Raw genomic sequence first — 20944 nt, 5'->3', positions numbered from 1 at the left:
AAACTAAGTGACATGTGTAGGGTAGTGAGTGACATACAAAGTGACATGTGTAGGGTAGTTAGTGACATACAAAGTGACATGTGTAGGGTAGTGAGTGACATACAAAGTGACATGTGTAGGGTAGTGAGTGACATACAAAGTCACATGTGTAGGGTAGTGAGTGACATACAAAGTGACATGTGTAGGGTAGTGAGTGACAAACTAAGTGACATGTGTAGGGTAGTGAGTGACATACAAAGTGACATGTGTAGGGTAGTGAGTGACATACAAAGTGACATGTGTAGGATAGTGAGTGACATACAAAGTGACATGTGTAGGATAGTGAGTGACACACAAAGTGACATGTGTAGGGTAGTGAGTGACATACAAAGTGACATGTGTAGGGAGTGAGTGACATGTGTAGGGTAGTGAGTGACATACACAGTTACAAACAAAGTTACATACACAGACACACAGTAACATACTACACTACACAGAACATGCAATATTCCACCTGAACTTCTGAGTCATTGAACAGTTTTAAATTTCCTTTTTTCTTCTTTTGAATTTTCCCTGTGACATGAAGACAATACAACTAACAAAATATGGTACCTGTAATGTGTGTGTGTGTGTATGCAGTGTTGGGCAAGTTACTTTGTAAAAGTAACTAGTTACATATTACATATTACTTGCAACTGAACTATTTAGTTACAGTTACATATTACCCATAAAATAAAGTAACTGTAATAATATTACATATTATATTACTTTGTGTCCACAGTCTTAAGCTGTCACGTGTGAAACTATCACCTTATCACGTGACATGATTGCGTTGTTGGACAATATGCAAATTTTGGTTATAAGTAAGAAGCTGGTGAATAAGCTTCATTCAGTAGGCCTCGTTACTTCGTTGTGGCTAGGCGTTACTCAGAGGATAACTAACGAGATTAGTAACTTCGTTACTTGTAGTAATAATATTACACAACATTAGACTCGTTACAGTAACTATATTACTTAGGTAATGCGTTACATTTGTAAGTAAAGTAGTTTGCGTTATATTACCTGTAGTGTGTGTATGTAGTGTGTAGTGTGTGTGTGTGTGCGTGTAGTGTGTGTGTGTGTAGTGTGTGTATGTAGTGTGTGTGTGTGTGTGTGTGTCTGTGCGTGTATGTGCCTGTGGTTCCCGACCTCCATGTGGTAGGCCTGGAAACATATTGTGGGCTTCCTATGTACATGCAGGCGTTTAGTTGTGTTGCTTTTGTTAGTCCATTCTTCAGAATGGCTAATGGTAGCGATGTGGCTAACGACAGCCCCCCCCCCTACTCATGATGGTGTGGTGGAGACCAGGTCTGGGCAGGGGTCCCCTCAGATGGGAGTTGCAATCCCACCTAAGTAGTAAGTATTCTCTGCACAAGAAAGCAGATACTGCAGAAGTGTGAAGCTATTGTCCCAGCACAGGAATATCTCTGTGGGATGCTGTCTTCACCACTGTCGGCGTACCATGTTGCATACTGACACTTGGAATGTTTGTTTTCTGGTGGAATTGTCAGGTGTGTCATGCCTGTGGTACCTCTCAGTGTGATCACTGTGGGTGTGACAGAATTTCCCATCACAAAGGTGACCCCACCTGTCACCAGCAATACTGTTCAAGCTGAGTTTGCGCCAGGTCCAGATTGATCCAGGACCCTGCTGTTGTCAATTGACAGGTGTGATAAGGCGTGTGCGTGTGGTGTATCTACATAGTGTAGTGTGTGTGTGTGTGTGTGTGTGTGCGTGCATGCGTGCGTGCGTGCGTGCGTGTGTGTGTGTATTAATGATAACTACCAATCACTGACCAATCATTACACACCACAATTAGTTGGGTACTATAACAAGTGTTGGCTGTTCAGTCTATAAGGTTTCTGTCATAGTTCTCCAACCAGTAAAGATAGTTCCATGAAAGAACAAACTCAAAACTGTGTGTTTATAGTATGTTCACGTTGAGCTGAATCCTCAAAAACATTTAATAACTCATGGATGATGCAATTACACACAATCTTGAAGTTTGGCTCATTTGTAGTACTACTTGACCCGCTAAAAATATTTCAAAATCTTGTTGTTCAAATGTTTGACATAATATTTATGGCCAATCAAAATTTTCACAATACATTGCCCATGGGGAAGCCATATAAGTTCAGTGTCCATTACATCCCTTTCCCGAACTTGTAATGGAGCCAAACTGTACGTGTCTGTTGTTGACACTTTTGCTGTTACCAATAATCATCTGGTTGGCTGAAATGTTAACTCTGTTGAGAAAAAATCCACTTTTATTTTTAGCTGTTTTTCAGGATTCAGCTCAAAGTGAACATACTATATAAGCTTGTGTCACAGAATTTCTAAAGGGCTCTACAACCAGCAGTACTAATGTTATGAGGTAGACCCAAGCAATCTTGCAGGTAGCACATAACAATAAAATTTCACCATTAAGTGCTCTTAAAATGAGGTAAATTTAAGATTTCTAGGTTGACAGAATTTATCAAGTGCCCTAAACACATTAGAATACACACTACACACTTTATCCACCACATCCCACACTTCCACTTTAACAGTGTCCAGAGTATCTAATGGAAACCAAACAACATACTGAAACCATATAAGTGACAATAAACAAATGTATTTTCTGGCGGTTGAACGCAGTGAATTAGACAGAAAATGAGCTCCCATGTGAATACGGTATGTGGTTGTGTCACGTCCTCACGTGACGCTGGGTATATAAGGGTGTAATACTGTGATTTAATTCAATCTATGCCACGCGTGTGATACAGGTTGGCTCCCACCCACCCTCCCAAATTTTCCTTAGCTGTATTCCAGATAGGAGCGAAGAAGTAGATGTGATTTGAACTTAATCATTTGCATACACAACAGAGTGGAGCAATTTAGGGTTTTCCCCTGGTGGTAAAAAAAAATTTGCCATCAGGTTTTTTCCCAGGGCTGCTTGGGCTAAGCAGTCCTGAATTTTTTTGTTAAGCTTATTATTATTTTGCTAGCCCCCACTCTGCTACCCAAGCTGTTCTCTTGTAGTTGTAATAATTTTGTGTAGGTAGTATTTGTTGTGATGTGTGTGCTCTGCAGTTCATTTGACATTATTATTGTTAGCCAACCGTTGTGGTGGCACAACCCCACGGAGAAAAATGGCTGGGGAAGGGTAGTGGTGTATAAGGGGGGGTATGGTGTGTGGTAAGGGTATGATGTGGGAGTGTTATAGACAGTAATGTGAGCTAAGACTTGTGTATAAGCCTCACACAAACTTGGTGGAACCTCCAAGAAGGATGTAATAAACATGTGATCAGAACACATAATCATACAGTACGATAGTAACTGTACAGTAGGGACCACAAAGGAGTAGGCATGGCCTACGAAATAATATCACCCCAAAAAACAGCCTCAATTTCCCCTGACAACGATGAGGCAGTATTGGTTAGGTAAAACTAAGCCCAAACAAGCTTTCAGATCGACCCGAAATGCTTTCAACAAGTTGCTACGGAATTTTCTAGTGACTGACTGACTGACTGATGCCTTCAGACAAGCGTACCTCGATAACGGCTAAGACTACAGGCTTGATTTTTTCACTGTTCGATGTCGCTTCAGCCCGACATGTGCCTTTTGGCATACCGCAGTATGTACAATGCATTCTTCATGGACTTACCAGTGTCCTCCTTTGTGTCCCATTCATCTTTGCCGACAGCGAAAAGTATTGATTTGGCGATGGCACGTGATGGCTTCCCTTCGTAACGAAAATTGTCAGTATTCGTCATAGTGGCTATTTTGATATATAGCAGGGGTGCTTTTCAAAGAGTTCTTGATTCGTACTGCTGTATAACGGGTTGAACAAAACTGACAGCGAAGCGTAATGGATACTTCACTTTTCAGATGATAATTGATATAACTGGGACGCATGGCACCATTTCTTTCGGTATGCGTGGATTGCAGAGGTGCTTTTCGAACAGTTCTTGATTCGAAATGCTGCATAACAGGTTGAACAAAGCTGACAATGAAGCATAATGGATACTTCACTTTTCAGACAATAACTGGGGCGCACGGTGCCATTTCAGATGCGGTATACGTGGGTTCACTACTCATAATTATTTACAAAAAAGTTAACAAACAAGTACACCAAAAAATTTGGAATTTTCAACTAGAGTAGAGACCATAGCACATCAATAAAAAGTACTGAAACAAGTTGTAGTGCACGATATTAAATCACAGTAAAACAATAAAAGTGTCATATCCCTACTGTGCATTTCCATTATGGTATCATGAGCACAGTAGGGATATAACACTTCTTATTGTTTACTGTGATTTAATATCGTGCACTACTCCAGCTTGTTTCAGTACTTTTTATTGATGTGCTATGGTCCCTACTCTAGTTGAAAATTCCAAATTTTTTGGTGTACTTGTAGTTTAATGATTGTACAGCAGTCCATTATAGCTAGTCTTAGGCCAACCAAACTTGTTAATTGTTTCTCCATATCATTCTTAGCCCCACCACCTCAAAATTCATTTACTGCTACTACAGTGGAACCTGCCTTAATGGCCACCTGAATTGGCCAGTCACCTCAATACGGCGGCCATGCGGTCAACGTCCCGACCGATTCTCAATACATTTGTATAGAAATAGTTTGCATTAGGCGGCCACCTCTGTATTACGTATAACAACCAGCCACTGCTGCACTGAATGATGCGTTACTGTACAATTTCCTCGCATTAAGCGGTTAACAGATAATATTGAATAAAGCTAGCTAACAGTTTAATGCAGCAATTCGTTTACTCTTGTAATGAATGAAGATCGTCCATAAAACTTATATATTGGCGTAGAATTTCAATGCCCAGTCCAGCTCCCCGATTGCATCTCCTTCCTGTTATCTCACAGAATCCAACAATTCCATCATGGTGGAGAAAGTAGGATATGTTCTTTGATATACCTTGAGGTAAGTGTCCAACAACATCACCTTCGTGAATTACGGCCACTGCAAATTTATTGAGTGGATTACCGGGCTCCCTTTTGATCACCAAACATTCACCGATAAAAGGTGTCCACTGTGACTGATAAACATGGTGACCACGACCAAAAGAATCAATGGTAAAGCAGTCAGTGTCTCCTACTACTTGGCTTGCCATACTGCTGTCACGCTCACGTGGTTACACTAATTCATGAGTGTTACAACAAACAGATGTGATAATAGACCAATGTGTGTGTGATCAATAGTCTGTTATAACATGGTTCAGTGTGTGTGTGTTCTACATTATGATGGTTTCTTAGTGGCCAGCTGCTACACCTCTATATGGTGGCCAAACACTAGCATATTGCTTGTGGCTGCTTTAGACAGGATATTGAGTTGGGCAGCCACCTCTATTAAAAAAGGCTAGACATTTCTGGCTGGAAGGTGACCATCTTAGACAGGTTCCACTGTACAACTTGTATTAATCACTGGACTGGACTGGACTGGACTGGAATACTGGACTGGACTACTGAACTGACATATTTTTGGTTTTTACACATTCTGAGGTTGGTTTTATCTAGCCAAGGGCCTTCAGAAAACTTGCAGTCTGGTACTAAAATGATGAGTGTGAGGAGTGGAGTACATAAAAAACTTGTTATGCTCTACAGCATTTATATACTTCTTAGTATTGTGTTTTGGAACTTGTAATGTATAGCAATAGCTAACCAAAAATCATTTTACTATATTTGTACTACCTATGATACACTGTATCCTTGAACTAAGCCTGGAACACAACCTATCCTTCCTAAGACAATACATTGTAGCTAAATTTGTTCCTGCATGCAATATACAAACTCATTGCACAACTGTAGAGTTTTTCTGCTATCATGATTAGTTCTTACATGTGCTGGTTGGTGTACTATGTATAATATGTGACCAAATTTATTAGCGTTGTACAAGTTTGCTACTAACTCCAAAACTTTATCGTTGGTTAACCATAACTAGCACATTCCCTGCAGCATACTGATAAGGAGTATAGGTATATGTAAGATAGAAGAACACAATAAATAGAGGTGAAGTCACTAGAAGTCAGTTTTTGCTTACTCCACTCCTCACACTCATCATTTTAGTAGCAGGCTGCGGAAGGCCCTTGGCTAACAGGATTCAATAAAACTAACCTCAGAATGTGTAAAAACCAAAAATATGTCAGTCCAGTAGTCCAGTTCAGTGTTCGATCCAGTCCAGTAGTCCAGTTCAGTGTTCCAGTCCAGTGATTAGTTACACCCATCAGACAGTGTGAGTATTGTCTAACAGTATTTTAGACTACAACAAGTTTGATACTGAAATTTGATTGGCTGAAAACGTGGTCTCTAAATCTCGTAGAGCCACGGTCATGTCCAATAGAGACCACGCTCTGAGGCGATACGAAACACGATAATTACGCGCCTGTAACATTGGCAACGCATGGGCATTTAAATGGCTAGTAACAGCCGTACTGAGGTGTAATGGGCTTGTTTGTACTAATCAACACTACATTACTTGCTTACAAGCAGCTGTCGAGGCACAACAACAGCAACAATGAGTTGTAGTCCAGTCGCTGAGTCCAGTACTTCGATTCATAGCACGCGCCTGTAACATTGGCAACGCATGGGCGTTTAAACGGGTAGCAACAGCCACGCTGAGGTCCCGCCATGTCGGGAGGTGTAGAGGGCTTGTTTCTAGTAATTAGCTATACATTTCCTATTTACAAGCAGCTGTCAACTCAAGGTACAATAACGAGTTGTAATCTAAATAAGTTAGACGTCAAGAACCACTGGGTTCTACGGGATTTAGAAAACCCTCAGGCCCTTAGTAGCGCCTGAGCGCAGCGAGGGCGCTACAGCCCAAGGCCTTCGAGTTTTCTAAATCCCGTAGAACCCTGGTTCTTGACGTCTAACTATTATTTAAAATGGCATGAATAAAATTCTTTGATCTTTGGGAGCTGTTTCATCTCCGAGGTCAACTAGATCAAATGCACAGCAGCTCATCTGCTCACTTGATTTTTTTTCTTCTTCAGAAAATCCACTAAAGACCTAGCAGAAAGACCTCATGTATTACAAATCTCACTTTCGATTATTAGTTTTCAATGCTCTCCCAAGCACATTGCAGGCTAACAGCTGTAGTGGGAGGAATCACCTAAGCCATGTGAGTTTAGCCACTCATTTATGCTTAAAGTAATTAGTGATCAATACAAGTTGTAGGCACATTAATCAGGGTGAACAGAGAAGCCAGTAATATCAAGAAAAATTCTGTTCAACACACATCTGTTTTCTCAACTCGTGTTTCTTAAAGCATGTTTTGTCTTCAACTAAACTGTAGATGGATTTTTAAATACCTAGATGGGTAAGCTTCCTTGTAGAATGGTTATTTTTGCACTATCTCTAATGTGGGTGGACATATACAGTACTTATAGTCAGGGCCAAATAATACCAGATTCTTTTCCTCAAGGCATTAGGCATAAGCACATGAATATTTCAAACAATGTCAGTAAGCTCAAACCTAGGGAACCCAGAGTGTGGGTAAGGGATATTACCCAATGTGTTACTGCTGTCAGCTGCTCACCCTGAAGTAGTTTCTACCCTATAAATGCAAGTCAAGAACACTAACCTGTACCTGGTGAAGAAGTGACCAAAGCTGGCTAAGTGAGGAAAGGCTATTCACTGTGTTTATGTTGAGAGCTAGGGTTGGCCTGTCAGTTGTTATATAAACTTATTTACACATTTCACATTTAAGTAAAATGGTTGACTAATACCATATTGTCTCGAATTACGGCCAGGGTGTTTATTTCTTTCAAGTAACTTTTAGTCCCAGCTACTATAAGAGATCAGTGACTAAACGTGACCAGCATTTATATACCTGATCAACATTCACGAGTCACTCATACCTTGGTGTTGCACTCTCCTGGACTCTCCTTGATGTTTCCCTCAGCATATTTCAGATTCAAGCTTAAAAGGAACTCTATAACATGTTCTTTACTTCGTTGTTTATAAAACCATCTGGAATTGCTAAAAATAATGACTGCACCAGAACATTTATTTGAGACCCGGTGTTTATTTTTGTTATGAAACTGAATACCCCCGGCAACTAAATGGGACCAGGTGATTACACAAAACCGGCTGTAATTCGAGGTAATACGGTAGATGTCTATGTTTCGTAATTGACATTATATCCACTCTGTAATGTTAGCAATTTTCACTGCATGCCAATACTACACAAAATGATCACCTTTATAACTCCATAATATACTGGTGACTTGTATCTCCTCTGTTGGGATGTAGGACTCTAAGAATGGTTTGCCTTGAAGTCAATGGAACAGACAAGTCTTGCCAGAGTACGTTTCTGTCACCTTTAACAACTATCTTCACTACAATAACACACAATAGTAATCACGTGTCTCCACACAACACTAATAATACGTCAATCTAGGACTTATTTATCCTATCATACAGCTCTAGAAGATGCACAAGTGAACGTGTCTCTCAGCCGTTCAATGACTTACTGTTAAACTGGATGCCTTTTGAGAACTTTCTCTGTAATTGTTGGTCCATCGACTGGATACCAACACCAGTGGCCACTACATTTTTAGTTTGCTCGTTTCCCATTTCCACACCTCAGAGAAATCGTTGATGTTTACATTAGTTCTCTCTCTATCCACATGTGAGCCACGTACTCCAAATAAAGCGCAGCAGAAAGACAATTGAAAAATGTTGAGGCGCTTCGTTAACCAATTAAACGTACAGCACGGTTAGTTTGTGTGTACTGTAATTCTTTGTGCACGTTATTGTTACTTGTGTGCTTTGTGCCAAACCTCGATTGTCGATCTGGCAGATGACTCTGAACATATCATACTTGACAGTTAAAATGCTAGCAGTAGAGACAAATCACCTCTACGCATTGACTATGTATTACATGCTCAAATAAAACCCCAGTCCTAGCTAACTGAAACCAGAGATGCTACTTTAACAACTTGTTTAAGCTTACTGGTACCAGTGTACAATACCCGAGGGGTCAGCAACGCAACCTGAATCTCGTACACCTTGAGCCTGAATCTTTGTGAATCTTTGAATCTTATCACGAGATTTTCCGGAGATTTTCGATAATTTCCCGGATATTGATCACGTGATCTACGAAAAATTCGCGATTAGCTGTAGGTGTTACCTCGTGTCGTTGCACCGACTTGGCTAACGCAAGAGCTCACCTTTGTCTGTTGTTAACACTGGTACGTTGTGATAGCTGGCAATAGCTCATGTGTTGACTGTGTTGTACAATAGTTGGTTATTCGATCAGTGCTAGCTCGATGTCTGAAGCTGCAGTGGATTTGGCTCAGGACTTGGACAGATGCGAGGGCAGCTCGGAGCGAGGTGTGGAAGGCAGACTAAATGATGACAGGCACATAGAAAACAAACCACTTCGCGTATGGACGCGTATGGAGGACAAAACTTTGCTGTCAGTTAAATCGTGTTAAATCCACGTTTCATCAAGAGGTTTTGTCAAGCTAGGTTAAAAGCCTAATCCTTGAATAAAATCAACAGGCTTAATAGTGTTGAGACTAAATTGAGGACTGAATTGCATGCCATGTTGTGTTTTTTCAATAATACCTAGCTATCAGTCAAGCTAACAGTCAAGGTTGAAGTGCCAATTTCCTCATATTCATTCTTTGCAAGCAAGATTTACAGAAAATGACACCAATGCCCACAGGATCTACATCGTTGCAGATACTTTTGGTAAACCGTAATCATTGGGTAGTAGCATCAGCTAGTGGAAATGCTGATAGTGCTGATGTTATTCTATATGATTCTAAGTACTCTTTGCTCCATGAGCACACAACTAGATTATCATATTATCCAAGCTCCATCTCTTGATTTATTTAACAATTATATAAATTTGTAAATAAGTAGCTAACTACATATGTACGAATATACTCATGATTGTGTTTGTACATTAACAAATATATATATATACAAGATTACTGCTATCGCAACTTGTGTTTACCAAGAACAAGTATTTTACCATTGGAATTGCTAATGTTAACAAACAATCTGGAGACAATGATTGTGGACTGTTTGCAGCCGCTTATATTACCAGTATTGCCCATGGACAAGATCCATCATCAATTGTGTACAATCAAGGCTTGATGAGAGAACACTTACTTACTTGCCTTGAGACTAAAAGAATGGCCCTATTTCTGACTATCAGGGAGAGAAGAGTGCTTCAATCAAAGATTGTGAAAACAAGTGTATTCTAGTGTTACTGTAGGTCACCAAATGACAAGAAAAAGGAAATGGTGATGTGGCCAAATGACGTGTAAAGAATGGTTTCACTTTGAGTGCATAGGCACTGATAACAATATTGTACCAGGACAAAAATGGTTTTGTAAAAACTGTAAATGAAAAGTGAAATCCTTACAGTTAATATGTTATGTTAGTGTACACATGGCATGATTACTTGTCATGCATGATCTTGATGTCAGTGTATAGATGCATATAGTGCATAGTTTTATTCTGAATCTCAGTCCAACTTAGCCATCTCCATGGCATGTACTAAAAATGGTGAGGTATATTTATATACATGATACATCTGCTACAAGAAATATTACACTTGTATGATACGAGCAGCTACAACTGCAAATTGCCTAATGGCACTCTAGTCGCAGCCTATATATATATATATATATATATATATATAAGCTGGACATTCGGTAGTTAAATTTTGGTACAAGGAATCATCACACTGAGTCAGTATGAAGAGCTAGCTAGCTACTGAGTCCATGCTGCTTGATCAGTGTTGTCCAAGTTACATAGCTACAATGCCAAACTTATTATATTCACTAACTGAAGAGAGAGAGAAAACCATCATTATTATATGAGACACAAACATTTACACTAACATTAAGGAATCCTCGGTCACATGCGACCACCAGACAGGGTTGGTTAAAAATGCATGGGTGGGCATGGCAAGGGAGTACAAAACATAAAGAAAGTATACATGCATGTACATTTAACTAACTAAAGAGTCAGTCTGGGGAGGCAGGAAACCACTCACGACAATCCCTAGCCATAAATATTCTTTGAGATGCTGTGATACACTTCAGCGAAGCAGAATCCAAAACTTCCGTTATAGAGCTGCTTTTGACACTAATATATCCTGGTGAACATATTTAGTCGCTAGAATGCCGACCTCTGAGCTTTGGCCGGGCTAAATTTGATTCAGTGAATAGTCGAATCTCGGGTGAACCTCACTGCCTGAATCTAGGGTGAATCTCACTGAATATAAACTGAATCTCGGGTGAATCTCACTGAATCTCGAGTGAATCCCACTGAATCTCGAGTGAATCCCACTGAATCTTGGGTGAATCCCACCGAATCTCAGCGAATCTGCATGAATCCCGGGGAATCTTAGTGAATCTCGACTGAATCCCTCGGAATCCCTGAATCTCCGGTGAATCCGTAAAGATTCTGAATCTCGTACGCGATTTCGCTGCGTTGCGGACCCCTCGACAATACCAAACATGTCTTGATTGAGTAAAAACTTCCACACTCTGTGTGTGCGTGTTAGTGTAGTTGCGTGTGTGTCTGTGTCTGCTTGCCTGAGGCAGCATAGCCAATTGGTTAGCATGTGTGCACGCATGCACATATGCATGTGTGTGGATTTGACAAGGACGTAGGAGGCGGTGCGACAAGTGAGGCAAGAGCCTCACCACATTTTGATCCAATTTTTAGAAATATCCGGAAATCGTATTGCTAGTGTTGCGGAGCGTAGCACACGCAAACTTTTGATTTATGTTGGAATCTCAGCTAGAATACGCATCGGTAAGAACGATCGGTAGGATTCAAAACTCAAGGACTGTTAGGCGATATAAGTAATCGTTTGAGGCAAGAAAGCCTTAACCTTTACAGTCACGCACAAGGGTCACGCAAATGATTTTCGATTAACACGTAGCGTGATTACCCAGGAGGGATTCCCCAAGCTATTATTAGTTGACTATTCAAATGCACACTAAGCAGCACATTATTCTGCATATAAGAAAATAATATAGCTTAACATGTATGCGGCCTGAACTAGTAAAAGTATTCATGCTACCTATATGCACTGCCAACTTTGAATACATAATGCTAGTTAACTATACTGTTTTATACCCTAGTTAGGTTCTAACTAACATGTCCTACTAGGGTATAATACTATATAAGCATGTATCAATGCATGTAATTAGGTATAATCATACAGCTATTATTCTAAGTCAGTAGCAGGGAAATATGCCTATAGAAATGGTCCAAAATGCACTCTCAAATTACCTAAAATTCAAAATTTTCCTGGGGGGCATGCCCCCAGACCCCCCTAGAATAAGCTGCTTCGCAGCTCTTATAGTACACAATTTACCTAATATAAGCTATACGATTGCACGGGGTCTTCAGAGACTTGGATTTGCCTTACAACTTTAAAAATTTCTCCTATGCCCCTGTTTGATCACAAAGATCAGGAAATATCTTATCATTTTTAGCAAGCGTTAATAACATTTTGATATTATTAACTCAATACCAAGTACTTGGGAGTGTCTAGGTGATAACTACCATACAGCTAGACAAAGTACCTCTGGAATAAGTTAGATCACCCAGTGATAACTAACTTATCACCCTGTCACTCAGACTGGTTCGTGACATTTTCTTTTCTTATCGCCTATTTAAAAGTATAGTGTTGGTTTTAAGTATTTAGTGTGTTGTAGCTCACCAATGGTTGAAGCTATGTGTACCAAATTTTCACTCATTTTACACCAATTCCTTACCTTCCAGAGCATCCACTGTGTAGGTAGCCAACACCTAAGTTTCCTGCTTTTAGATAGTTTTTAAACCAAGGTTGACTGTATCAGGTAAGCTCCAAAAGGCGTGAGAGGTGGGGCTGGAAGGCGGGCAAGATGGTGTTCAAAAATTGGAAAGGAAAGTGTAGGGATGAATTAGGCCAAGTTATGGGCCATTCAGGTCTCAACGCTGGTTAAACTGAAAGGAAATTTACAACACAGGTCTTTATTCAACACCACGGAGCTGTTCAGCCACATACAGCTATCCCCAGCAGGCTGACCAGAGCTCCAGTAAGGCCCCACACCACACGTACGGATCACCACTGGGCTTGGGAAAAGCAGCCAGCAAAGGCAGACCACTCAAGTCTAGCTGATTTTGATTGTGAAATTAGATAGTGGCTTGTGTTCTTGACGACAAATCAAATCTGCTGACATGGGTGAAAAGACCGGTTTTCCCAGACTGGGTCACAAATATTGAAATGTTATTATAAACAACACACCAGTACAGTACTTACACTTGCAAATCTTAATCCTTTACACAGTGACACTATACCAATGCAATGGTTTAAACAAAGCAAATACCAAGAAACAGTCTGTGTCAATTTTTGCTATGATGATCAGTCCCAGCAGTCACTATGGTGAAGAACCAACTGATAACCTCTTGCTCCTCGGACTAATACTCCTTGCATGCCATGTGACACCACTCTACAATCCCCAAACTTGAACAGTGACAAAGTATACTTGGAAAGTGCTGCTTTATAGCTTGTATACATATAGTGTTTCTCTAGTAGCTACTAAGTCATGAGCATGCGCACTGACAGGAATTCAAACAAGACCTTACATAACTCCCACACACTGGGATATAAAATAGTTATACTCAGATGATCTCATTGTTATTACACTCATCCTCAGCTCCACCTTGTACTCGTGTAAGAACTATGCTATCACCCTCGTAACAGGATACATATAACTATACAACTGAATATCATTAAATTTTTGGCTAACCTTTGTATTAAGAACACATTGGGAGTGACCAAAAGTGTTCTGATTATCAAGGTACACTAATTTATCAAGAGTCCTGATTAACAGGTTATACATGGTGCCTATTAATGTATCACATTACATAGCCATGATAACTAACACATTGATGTAGTCATGGTAACATGTTCATGTGGTTATGGTAACAGGTTACACCACATCAACACAACCAGCTGGCAGGAGGGAGGTGGAGGGCAAGTTAGCTAGAGCTATGATGAAACCAATGATCTTTGGGAACCATCAAAAACTCTTCATGTTCTTAACCTTTACAACTGCAATTGGTAAGTGTGTAGTGTAGTGTATGGTAATTTGGTTCGTATGTGACCAAACACATCATAACAATTCTGTTATAGAAATAAACATACAGTATTTCTTTCAGTTCATGGTTCATATGGTTTGAATATACAGATCTGAAACAGGTTTGAAACCAGGTCGGGTCACATTTCTGTCCAGCTTTATAGAAGATCGGATTGGATTGTGTGGCACAAATTAATTATCTTTTGTATGTACACGCTATAGCAGTCTAGTCCTGCAGCAAACCAGCTTCTTTCATGAACCACACTAGGAGCTTTTTGGAATCAAGTGCTACTGTCTGTAGGAGTGTGCAGAGCCATGCACATTGCTGTTTATAGGCTTACTTGGAGCCACACCCCCTAATTGATCACTCCCCTAGTATGTATCTACACCTACTAGTAGAAGGAAAATTAGGGGGATTTTAAGCTGGATTAGTGATCAATAAACAAAAAAAGCAGAGAAACACGGAAACAGCTGAAAGTTGTGAAACAAGGGAGGTTGCCTATACCTGCAGATATACTAGTGGTTATCTAGTCCTTACTCTTCAGTCTACAACCATGGTGTTGATTTGCGATAGCGCAATGCGGCTTCCCTCTGGCTGTGTCATGTTTTTCGTCCGCATTTTCCGTAGCAACTGGATTCATTGTTTCTTGTACTGCTCTTTGTTTGTAATGCTGTGTAACAAGCGGAGCATGGCTACAAATGAAGTGTAATGGCCACCTCACTTTTCATTGCGTAATTGATTATTAGGGCGTGCACAAAAATTATTTTATGGAATGCCTGGCGCCATTCTTTCTTTTAATGTGGTACACGTAGATTCAGTAGTCATAATTGTGTTATTTAAAAAGTAAACAAACAAGTAGAAGTAATAATTAGGGGAATTTTAAGCTGGATTAGTGATCAAAAAACAAAAAAACCAGGGAAACAAGGAAACAGCTGAAAGTTGTGAAACAAGGGAGGTTGCCTATACCTGCAGATATACTAGTGGACATGTAATCCCATGGTTGTAGACTGAAGAGTAAGGACTAGATAACCACTAGTATATCTGCAGGTATAGGCAACCTCCCTTGTTTCACAACTTTCAGCTGTTTCCTTGTTTCCCTGGTTTTTTTGTTTTTTGATCACTAATCCAGCTTAAAATTCCCCTAATTATTACTTCTACTTGTTTGTTTACTTTTTAAATAACACAATTATGACTACTGAATCTACGTGTACCACATTAAAAGAAAGAATGGCGCCAGGCATTCCATAAAATAATTTTTGTGCACGCCCTAATAATCAATTACGCAATGAAAAGTGAGGTGGCCATTACACTTCATTTGTAGCCATGCTCCGCTTGTTACACAGCATTACAAACAAAGAGCAGTACAAGAAACAATGAATCCAGTTGCTACGGAAAATGCGGACGAAAAACATGACACAGCCAGAGGGAAGCCGCATTGCGCTATCGCAAATCAACACCTTGTGTTGTCAGTGAAAAGAACTGGAACACAAAGGTAAGTCCAGATACGTGCATTGTACGTACTGCGGTTGGCGAAAAGCCATGTCTCAGGACAAAGCGACGTTGAACAGTGAGAAAATCAAGCCCATAACCTTATCCATTGTTAAGTTATGCTTGGCTGAAGGCATCAGTTAGTTAGTCAGAATAAAATTCTGTTAAATAGAAATTCTGTAGAAACTTGTTGGAAGGGTTAGGGGACACTCTGAAAGCATTTTTGGGCTTGGCTATATACCTAACCAATACTGCTAAGCTGTTATGAAAGAAATTTGAGGCTGGTTTTAGGGTGATATTTTTGGGCAAGAAATCCCAAAACTGCATGATCCCTAATTTACATACTGTATGATAACATTTGCAGCCATCATAATACTGACTAATCAATTGTTAACTTATTAAACCTTTAGTAGAGTTTTGTTATCATATAGCTACCTGTTAACTCAATAAGGTACATACATTATTTGATGGACCTAAACTAAGTGTTTCTGTAATCCCTGTCAGCTAGCTGATAGTGATATTGTTAATTCACTACAGGCTCCACAGTTTACATGGTGTTCTATGATGACTACAAGTTGGATGATCACTGCTTCGTGTTGTTGATTCACTACAGGCTCCACAGTTTACATGGTGTTCTATCATGACTACAAGTTGGATGATCACTGCTTCATGCCAGTGAGTGGCTCTACATAATGTATCATATGATAACCCTTCACTGTAGATCAGACAATATGTTGCAAGAAAGAAGAAAGAATTTTCACTAGTAGTTTAAATACAGACACTACAGAAATTAGAAGAACAAAATAACAAAGAACCATCTCCTCTTGTAACTTCTAGTAAACAACAAACAATTTTGAAATAATGTCAACAAAAGTTCATAATATTTGTATTGGGTAGAGTGTTAAGTGGCATATCACCAGTAGAGGTGTTAATTTGATCAAAGGTGCAGTGTACTGGTGGTACAGGGCAATCACTTTTATATAGCAGTCAATAAATGTTCCTGTGAGATATGAAATTTTGCTAGAAGTAAAACTTTACAAATCCACACTTCATACATACACTCTTTGTAATACTTCTCTATACTGTACTTAAATGTTTTATAAAATTAATCATGTTGTATATACAACACATAAATTTAATGATTCCACAGGTGGTAGCTATTAGCTTCCTCTGTAGTTTTTCTCTAGTTTCTTTTGTTTCTATTTCTCTACTGCAAGCTGACGACATCACTTTATCTTCAGAATTATGTTCTCTTCAGAATTATGTTCTCTTCACATTAACGCTTTACTATTAATGATCAGTTGATCTTCAAATCATTAATGTTAATGTATGTGTTTGTTTATTAACTAACACCCTCCCTCACTGACTTGCATAATATTATAGTTTCAGTAGTCGAGGATATTGTAGTTACAGAAGTACTCCATCAATAGGACACAACCTGAACACTTATCCATGCATGATTATGAGATGTGTGAAATTATACTAAGACAAAACTATTATGGCAGTGGATACTGAACTGAAAGTCAGTTCAATAAGCTGTAGCTACCAGCTATTGAACTGACAGTAATATCTTATTTGGGGCAACTACTAGACTTGTAGCTACCCTTTTTCCCTGACGACGATGAGGCGGTATTGGTTAGGCAAAACAAAGCCTGAACACGCCTTCAGATTGCTTCTATGGAATTTAATGTTTTCAGACAAGCGTAACTTTATAACAGCTAAGGCTACGGGCTTGATTTTTCACTGTTTTACATTGCTTCAGTCCGAGAAGTGCCTTTTGGCATACCACACTATGCACAATGCATTCTTCATGGACTTAAAGTTTGTATGATATAGTCATATTGCTCAGATGTCCTATAGCTAGTTCCTTCAACCTTTGACTAAGTGTTTGAAATAACTTTAATTTGCCATCATGGTCATTTTAACCATCTATTGTAAAACTAACTCTCATCACAAAATATAATTTTGTTTATTTGTTTCTTTGTCACAAAATATAATTTTAAAATACGTTAATTCAACATCTGATCCTAAATGAACAGTTATATTGACTTCCCCTAGTTATTTTGACTGATTTGATTCAAATGCCCACACTGGCAACAACCACTCATTTTCACCAAAAAAATCTGTAGTTTAAATTTACCCATGGAGGTCAAATTGACCCATTTGAATTACTTTGCATAATATAGCACTTATCAAACTCATTCTTGGGCAATTGGCACATGTTGCCACCTGACACTGTGAAAAAAGCTCAGAATAATAAGGTCTATAACAGTCTTATTATGTTAGTATTGGAATGAAATAGTACAGCATATATTAATAGATTAGGACTTTACTATAACAAGCTTATTGAATACATTTAAGACAGTCATATATTAGAGATTAAATCACTAGTATACTGCGGTGTATTATCAGACTATACTAAGCCTATTTCAACCATATATTGGCTACTATACTACTGTACTTTTTTACTTTCCTATAATCTGTGGCTACCTTAATTAAATAATTTCTATAATTATATTTGTAATGAATTTAATTCTGTAAATATGTTAAAACCACAATAGGTACAGCTAGTAAATCAATGTCTCCTTGGCCATGACATATCAAATCAATTTCATCATTTATCAGTCTTTATCCAACTGCAGCAGGTAAGACAGTAAATACAATTCACAAGTTCCATTACAAATTACCTGTATTATCATCACTATGTAGAACTCTATGACAATCTGTTAGTTGTCTGGTAGAACTGTCCCACAGTTCTAATACAAAGATGGTAAATATAATGTTTATTCTGGACAATCGTTGGACTTACAGTATGTAACAATAAGAATCTCATAAAACCGAAACCTTGTCTGGAAACCTAGCATTACCATGTAGAACAGCGGCTAGGTCCCACAACTCTATTAAAGATGGTAAATATAATGCGTATACTGAACAATCATTGTACTTACAGTTTGTAACAATCTTTTAAAACTGAGACTGACAATCCATGTACAACTAAGACAAGTCTGATAAGATCAGGTCTCACAACCCTAAACGGAGGCGAACATAATTCATATTCTGGATTACTTGGTGTACTTACAGGTGTTATCAGTGAGTCTAACCAGACATAAAACGGCCACTTAGTATGTGACTTTGTTGGGCTAACGTGTTACGTAAGCTCACAAGAAGCATCTGATACATTGATAACCAAGTCCAAGAATCTTGTAATCACTAAGTACAACTGAAACAAGACTAAATATAATATAATTTGCATACTCTCAGTGAACTTACTTTTGTTAGCAATACGAGCATGGTCAGTGAAATTAGGACAAACAAGATGGAACAGGTTCTTGAAAGCACTCAACTCATTTACAGTGCCAGACGAGGTAGCAGCCGTCAGCTGTTGATAAAAGTAGTGAAAAACATGAAGAAATGAGACCGGTTCCCAGAAGAAATGAGACCAGTTTCCACAAACCTAAACGAAGGTAAATATAAATTGTATACTGGACACTCAGTGTACTTACTTACAGATGTTAGCAATACGAAGAATCTCCTAGAACCGAGACCAAGTCTGTAATTCCTACCCTATTGAAAAGAAAATGAATAAAAACATAATCAGGCTTAATGCACTTACAGCTGTAAGTAATTAGAAGATGATGTTGAACAACTCCGTGAAAAAAGAACCAAAAAGTCCACACATGGTTGCTACCAGATTCTTTAACGGAAGCAGCTGCCATTGAAGGAAACTAACACTGCAGATGTTGTACACTGACAGCCTGTAGAACCAAGAGGTTCGACAAGAAACTGTACCTCTGAAGAGATAATATACAAAATCATAAGAGCAGACCATGCATACTCTTACCGCTGATGGCTGATGAACTGTGTCCACTCGTCATCCGCCATAAGCTGAGATAACAGGATATAAAACATGTAATACGTACACAGCAACACCAAAGTTGAATCATTTGCAGGCCATTGTCATACAATACACAATAAACAATTTAAGACGGCTAAACCTATCGTACAAGCTATCATTTTAGTCTAATACTTACTCATCTAGAGCTGTTTTTGATGGCTGCCATTGAAGGAATTGTCCACTTGGCCGCGCCACTTCACCACTACCGTGACAGGCCAGCAGGGACAAGCAGGGATGTACAGTTGTGGTCCATAACTATCATCGTGGCTCATTGGACGATGGCGCCGATCGCGCACACTCTCTCCGCGAGATACACCGTCCGAGCGACACCACCATATCACTCACATTTACAACCTATGATACAACAATAGCGACAAAGATGGCGACTTAATTGCATCTAATACGCATGCGCACACCACTGACCCCTTCAATTTTAGAACGAAGTTTTGCACTTGAAGGTGTGCTAACTGTGCAAGAAAATCTAGATTTGTATGACTCTTAGATTGAATAATTAATTTTTCTGGTATTATATGCTTTGCCATATGAAAATGTGTGCGTATGAAATTATCACAACAAACTGAAGCTAGTTAGCTAGCTATAGTGATTAACAGAAGTGTAGCTACTTATTGTAAAATCATCATGACTTTGTTTGGTACGGTAAAAAAAATCTTAAGTCACATGGGATGGTGATAATGAGATGGTGAAGCTAAAAATAAGACAATAATGAGATCTGATGGTGAAGCTAAAAAGTTATCACATTTATAGTATGTTCACGTTGAGCTGAATCCTGAAAAACAGCTAAAAAGTAAAAGTGGATTTTTTTCTCAACAGAGTTAACATTTCAGCTAACCAGATGATTATTGGCAACAGCAAAGGTGTCAACAACAGACATGTACAGTTTGGCTCCATCACAAGTTTGGGAAAGGGCTGTAATGGACACCATACTTATATGGCTTCCCCATAGGCAATGTATTGTGAAAATTTTGATTGGCCGTGAATATTATGTCAAACATTTGAACAAAAAGATTTTGAAATGTTTTTAGCAGATCAAGCAGTACTACAAATGAGCCAAATTTCGAGATCATGTGTAATTGCATCAATGAGTTATTAAATGTTTTGAGGATTCAGCTCAATGTGAACGTACTATAGTTAAGTAAACAAAGCCATACAAAGAATGTGTATTAAACTAAAGTATAATCTGTTTCCCATAATATAAGATGGGGTTTATACTAAAGTATAAGATAGTTAGTATAATGCAAGACTATACTGAGATTATTTGTATAGTTTAAGCCATTAGATATACCATCTTATATTCCTCTTTTTTCACAGTGTGATCCTCTACACCACCACATTAATTTTATGCATAGCTCAAGTAGCTATTTAATTTTGTAATCTTGCATCTGGTGTTGTAAAGCAATAATACTCAGCTAAACGGT

General features: G+C 38.9%; 1 protein-coding gene and 1 long non-coding RNA gene across 7 annotated transcripts in view; both read right to left on the bottom strand.

The window, feature by feature from the left end:
• The window catches only part of LOC136265361 (rab-like protein 6), a 76229-nt gene extending 67337 nt beyond the window's left edge, over positions 1–8892 (bottom strand). Inside the window, 4 exon segments of the mRNA XM_066060182.1 lie at positions 2534–2579; positions 8223–8331; positions 8333–8361; positions 8497–8892. Coding sequence (XP_065916254.1) covers positions 2534–2579; positions 8223–8331; positions 8333–8361; positions 8497–8599 — 287 coding nt within the window. The 5' untranslated portion in view covers positions 8600–8892.
• A 9233-nt stretch (positions 8893–18125) lies between these two features.
• On the bottom strand, positions 18126–19947 carry LOC136266055 (uncharacterized). 6 transcript variants are annotated; one of them, XR_010705889.1, is made up of 10 exons: positions 19645–19947; positions 19455–19498; positions 19227–19404; positions 19121–19177; positions 18884–19067; positions 18693–18844; positions 18562–18642; positions 18423–18510; positions 18301–18369; positions 18126–18249 (listed from the first exon to the last, which is right to left on the bottom strand). It is a non-coding gene; the product is annotated as an uncharacterized lncRNA (long non-coding RNA). The 6 variants fall into 6 exon arrangements; XR_010705888.1 differs by having other exon boundaries at positions 18693–18833; positions 19117–19177; positions 19645–19946; XR_010705891.1 differs by having other exon boundaries at positions 18693–18833; positions 18884–18992; positions 19117–19177; positions 19645–19946.
• Positions 19948–20944: the final 997 nt, after the last annotated feature.

This window comes from Dysidea avara, chromosome 9, assembly GCF_963678975.1.
Source record: "Dysidea avara chromosome 9, odDysAvar1.4, whole genome shotgun sequence".
In the NCBI taxonomy this organism is placed as follows: Eukaryota; Metazoa; Porifera; class Demospongiae; order Dictyoceratida; family Dysideidae; genus Dysidea; species Dysidea avara.
This window is presented reverse-complemented; position numbering and strand designations above follow the sequence as displayed.